Here is a 5,000-nt window from a genome sequence, read left to right on the forward strand (position 1 = left end):
GACCCATCAGAAACAGTCTTCGTGGTTAGGGGTGGGGCCTCACGTACCCAGAGGGTGGAGCTCAGAGAGCCAGGAGTCACCTTTTGGTACAGGTACTGTTTCAGACTTCACCCTTCACCAGTGGTGGTGATGATGATGATGATGATGATGATGATGAACACTGTCACTCAGTCATATTTGTTTATTTTATTTATATTGTGGTGTTTCAGAGAGCTCATGGAGTGGTGGAGCATCTACAGGAAGTTCATGGCTACTGCTGAGTAACCTCACACCACAGGTAATGTGGAGCGTGTGTGTGTGTGTGTGTGTGTGTAGATGAATCAGAAACTCTGGAGTGTTGAGGTTTGTGAGTGTTCCTTGCAAGCTTCGGCAAGAGGTGTGTATGTGTGTGTGTGGTTGTTTTGGTTCTCCTGGTGGTGATGAACATGTGGTGGTGAGTTGTGTGACTGTTAAATGAGACCTTGACCCTGCAGAGATAGGATCCTAATGATGAAATGACCTTTGAAGTGTTACTCCATGAAGAACTTGTGTGTCTGTTTGAAGGACCTCCAGATGTTTTCCTCTCAGATTTCTGCCCTGTAGGTGCTCTTTACCTGCCACCTGATTTTGCTCCACATAAAGGTGGTACAGGATGACTGTTCAGGGGAAGCTCACAATTCTTCACAGGGTGTCGTTGGTCAGGCCTGAGTGTGTGGACCTTCTCCTTAATCAGTGACCTGATAAGTGCTTCCTTATCAGAAACCAGACATGAAGCTGGTGTTAGGAGGCACCTGTTAGTACCTGATCCTGAGTTTAAATGTACCGTGTGTTAGTTGGGGTTCTTTTCCGAGGGTGTAGGGTCGGTGTTGAGCGAGGCATGATATTAGATCTCCATGGGTCAGGTGGTTTAAATATGGACCACTGATGAAGACTTTTCAAACTCTGAAGCCTGTGACAGAACATTTGGATGGAGCACAGGGAAACTAGAGAACATCCAGAACTGATTAAACTCTCAGGCCTTCTGGATCCAGTGGCAGTCTTTTCTGGACCATGAGGAGTCACTGGGATCTGCAGGTTCCTCGTTTAGGTTGAAAGGCGCTGGTCAAATCAGGGTTAATACGACCACTCAGGGTCGACCAATCTTCATTTATTTAATTTATTATCATCTCATTATGATACTATTAGTTTTACAATATTTATTTACTCCATAATGGAGAAACACGTTCTGTATAAATCTTAAAAATATACGTTCTGTTTTGTGTGTGTGTGTGTGTGTGTGTGTAGATCAACAGCTCCACCCTAAAGACCATCTGCCTGCAACACGGCCCACTGATGACCTTTAACCTCAGCTTGGCTCAGGGCAGCGCTCTGATTCGCTACCGCAGCCCGGAGGAGGCGGCCAAGGCCCAGAGCGCGCTGCACATGTACACCTCATCACCATCACCTTCCTCATTACATCATTCCTCTGGTCTAATTACAGTAGTGACATCATCGTCTCTCTGTCTCTCTGTAGGTGTGTCCTGGGTAACACCAGCATCCTGGCGGAGTTTGTGAGTGAGGAGGACGTGGCCCGTTACTTCACACATTCCCAGAGCAGAGAGACAGACGGGGAGACGGACAGAGAGACGGAGAGTGAGACGGGCGGAGGAGGAGGAGGGGGAGTGGGGGAGGTGAAGCTCGGCTGGGAGAACCTGGACGGAGCCGGTCTCTCCCTGTTTAACCAGTGGAGCCACGCCCAGGAGCCTGGGGTCTGGGGAGGTGTGGCTCCTGGTTACCATGGCAACAACCTCTGGGGTTCTCCTCAGGTGGAGGACAGGGGGCAGGGCTTGTTACCGGGCAACCTGTTAGGGGGTGGGGCTGACAATCTGTGATGAGAGAGAGAGCTGAGTGATCATTTTTATACACACACACACACACACTGATGTGAGGTCTGAAGGTTTCTGTATGAACACTGGACTCGATTCTCTCTTTGTGTTCACACAGGCAGTGATGTCATCACCTCACAGCGTCTGATTGGCTGTAGATCAGAACCAGACTGTGTGTGTGTGTGTGTGTGTGTGTGTGTGTGTGTGTGTGTGTGTGTGTGTGTGTTCACAGCCCGTTAGTGAATGTGGTTGAATAAAATGTGTTCTATTGTTTCAGCTTCACTACTGATGAATTTCTCTCACTATAATAAAGCATTAAGACTTTTATAGTTTTGTACCGAACGCTTTATAAACTATAAGTTATTAAGAGTTTAACAGAACTAGAGGTCACATGGTTCCTCCTCAGAGTCTCTGTATAACGCTAACGTCTATAAACTTATCATATAATAACATTTAATCATCATAAATCATCTCTACTGACTTTCTCTATTTTTATTATTATTGGTTTAATAAGAGATTATGCTAATCACTTTACCTAGCCCCGCCCACTCAGCTCCACAATCATGACTCCGCCTCTTTTCTCTATTTAAATCTAGTTGGTTTCTGTAATGATGTCACTGCCGGTGTGAACACGACCCTCCAGTCTCACACCTGTTAGCCCCGCCCACTGCACCTAATCACTCTGATAGGTTTCACACTGACTCCGCCTCCTAAAGGTCTGACCCTCATCAGCCAGAAGAGTAGTCGTAAATCTGGCACACTCCACAGTGTGTGTGTGTGTGTGTGTGAGAGAGAGAGCGTGTGAGAGAGGTGAGGCCTGTGTGTATAGTTTAATATGCATGTGTGCACTTTACTGTTCTGTGTGTGTGTGTGTGTGTGTGTGTGTGTGTGTGTGTGTGGCTGCTTTACAAAGAGTGTATGTTATAAGTTGTATGTACTATGTACTCTAAACACTGCTGTTTTCTGCTCCATGCTGTGTGTGTGTGTGTGTGTGTTTAGTGTACATTCATGTAGCCTTTTTTAATCTGCAATAAGAACATTTTAAATAAACAACTGTGTGACAGCATTTTCCTGAGGTTCACACACACACGTGTTTAAACGGAGGTGATGTAATTGTTCATGTATATCTGCGTGTGTGTGTGTGTGTGTATGGAGTTTTTACAGAAGAGTTATTTAATAATAGACACACTGTGTAATAAACACTCAGACTTTTGCTTGAATGTTTTTCTCTTGTTCTAATTATTTAATGAAACACAGCTACACTGAAACAGATCACACACACACACACACACACATGGTGTATTACATGTGGCCTCAATTTCACAATTTCACCAAATTCAGTGTATTTTTTATGAAGTCAGTAGAGATTTCTGTTCAGTGTCAGCATGTTCCTGACTATAAACTCCACTCAACTCACATCTGCTGCCCCGTGTTCTGTTCCACTCAGTTATACAGAATAATAGGATAAGTGATTTCATCTTAAAGTAGAGTTCTTCTCTCATAAAAATTGTCTTAATTATTTAAGAAAATCAAATATATATTTCCGTAGACAATTATAAAGAGCATTAATGATTTAAGAGTGTATGATATTTGGTGCGTACTGTATATGCGTGATGTTCGGTTACTAACATGTTTATTAGTCCTCTTCACTTAATGTTCACACTCGCATTTTCAACATCGGACCAAAACACAACAGAAAGCATGTGGATTATGTTACAGTGGGAATCGAACAGAATTACTTCCCTTTAAAATATTCACATTTTGTTACTTTGCAGCCTGAATAAGGTACAGTTTTATGAAGCTGTATTTACTCAGTGCAACGTTTAACATCCAGGTGAAAGATAGAACAGCAGCATGTCAGAACAAAACAGAACAATTAAAAACAATCACTGGTTTGGAAAAGCATCACCCCTCCTAAGAATGACTTGTAAACTCAGTCAGGTGAAGCTAAGCTATAAATATTTACCCACGTTTCTTTAAACTGCTTGAGTTAAATTTGATGATCGTTTATGGACTGCAGTCTTCAAGTCATTCTAGAGATTTTGAGTGGGGTTTAAGTGTGGACTCTGGCTCGGCCATGCGCGGACATTCACCTTTTCTCCTTTGTACACTTTGTGGTCAGTTTTGATGAAAGGTAAACCTGATTCCCATTTATAACTTTGTGTCAGAGGGCAGCAGATTTTTTTAAGAGTTTGACCATATTTCGCTCCATCCATTTTCTCTCTACCCCGACAAGTGCTCCAGTTCCTACTGCTTCAGTTCTCTACCAGGGACTGAAATGTTCTGGCTTTTCATGCTAAGCTAATCAAAATGAACACAGTTGATCACAGTTGAAAGTCAAATGGATTTGTGTGTCATTGAGAAGGTGATTAGCTTCAGCTGATTGAGTTTACAAGTTATTTTAGGAGGGGTGATCCTTTTCCAAATCAGTGATTGTGTGTTTTATTTTTCTATTTTTTTGACATGCAGGTGTTATATCTTTCACTTGGAAGTTAAAAGTAAATACAGCTGGATGAAACACACTGTGTCTGTGATTATTTTAAAGGAGAGTGAGTCTTTCTATACCCTCTATATTGTGGTGTCTCTACCCACTGAAAATGTCATAAAGACCCCGGGTATTTTTTTTGTTTTGTGATCTCAGTCACTTTTGAAACTCATCCAGTGCCATGCTAACTAACGTGTTATAGCTAAGACCTTTTCTTACTCCCTACCCATCCAAATGCTGCCTCTCCACTGGATTTAACTGATAGAGAAGATAGTGGATCAGTGAAAGTCAGGTCAAGTAGGCTTTTATTGCTCCAGAAGCAAAGTGCTACATACATATAACATGAAATAACAAAAAGACAACATAAAGTGCACATTCAAATGTGCAAATGACACAATGCAATCCTTCATAGTAATGAGTTGAGAGTCCTCAGATACAGTCATCATTATCCTAGCGAAGCAGACTCGATTCATTTACAAATACAGTATCTCACAAAAGTAAGTACACCCCTCACATTTTTGTAAATATTTCATCATATCTTTTCAAGGGACAACGCTAAAGATATGAAACTCTGGTAGAATGTAAAGTAATCAGTGTACAGCTTGTATAATGGTGTAAAGTTGATGTCCCCTCAAAATAACTCAACACACAGCCATTAATGTCTGAACTGC

The 5,000-nt window shown here is 42.3% G+C and overlaps 2 protein-coding genes across 2 annotated transcripts in view; both read left to right on the forward strand.

Annotated features, from left to right (window-relative positions):
- Positions 1 to 1,892, forward strand: part of LOC128516185 (trinucleotide repeat-containing gene 6B protein-like) — an 18,566-nt gene extending 16,674 nt beyond the window's left edge. The window contains exons 18-21 of the mRNA XM_053490498.1: positions 1 to 92; positions 210 to 277; positions 1,264 to 1,403; positions 1,493 to 1,892. The exon at positions 1 to 92 is cut by the window's left edge and continues 97 nt beyond it. Of these exons, the coding sequence (XP_053346473.1) occupies positions 1 to 92; positions 210 to 277; positions 1,264 to 1,403; positions 1,493 to 1,850 (658 nt within the window). The 3' untranslated portion in view covers positions 1,851 to 1,892. The remainder of the gene's footprint in view (positions 93 to 209; positions 278 to 1,263; positions 1,404 to 1,492) is intronic.
- The window catches only part of polr2f (RNA polymerase II, I and III subunit F), a 133,438-nt gene that overhangs the window by 118,576 nt on the left and 9,862 nt on the right, over positions 1 to 5,000 (forward strand). The gene's annotated exons all lie outside the window — the stretch shown is intronic.

The sequence above is a fragment of the Clarias gariepinus genome, chromosome 28 (genome assembly GCF_024256425.1).
Source record: "Clarias gariepinus isolate MV-2021 ecotype Netherlands chromosome 28, CGAR_prim_01v2, whole genome shotgun sequence".
Taxonomy (NCBI): domain Eukaryota; kingdom Metazoa; phylum Chordata; class Actinopteri; order Siluriformes; family Clariidae; genus Clarias; species Clarias gariepinus.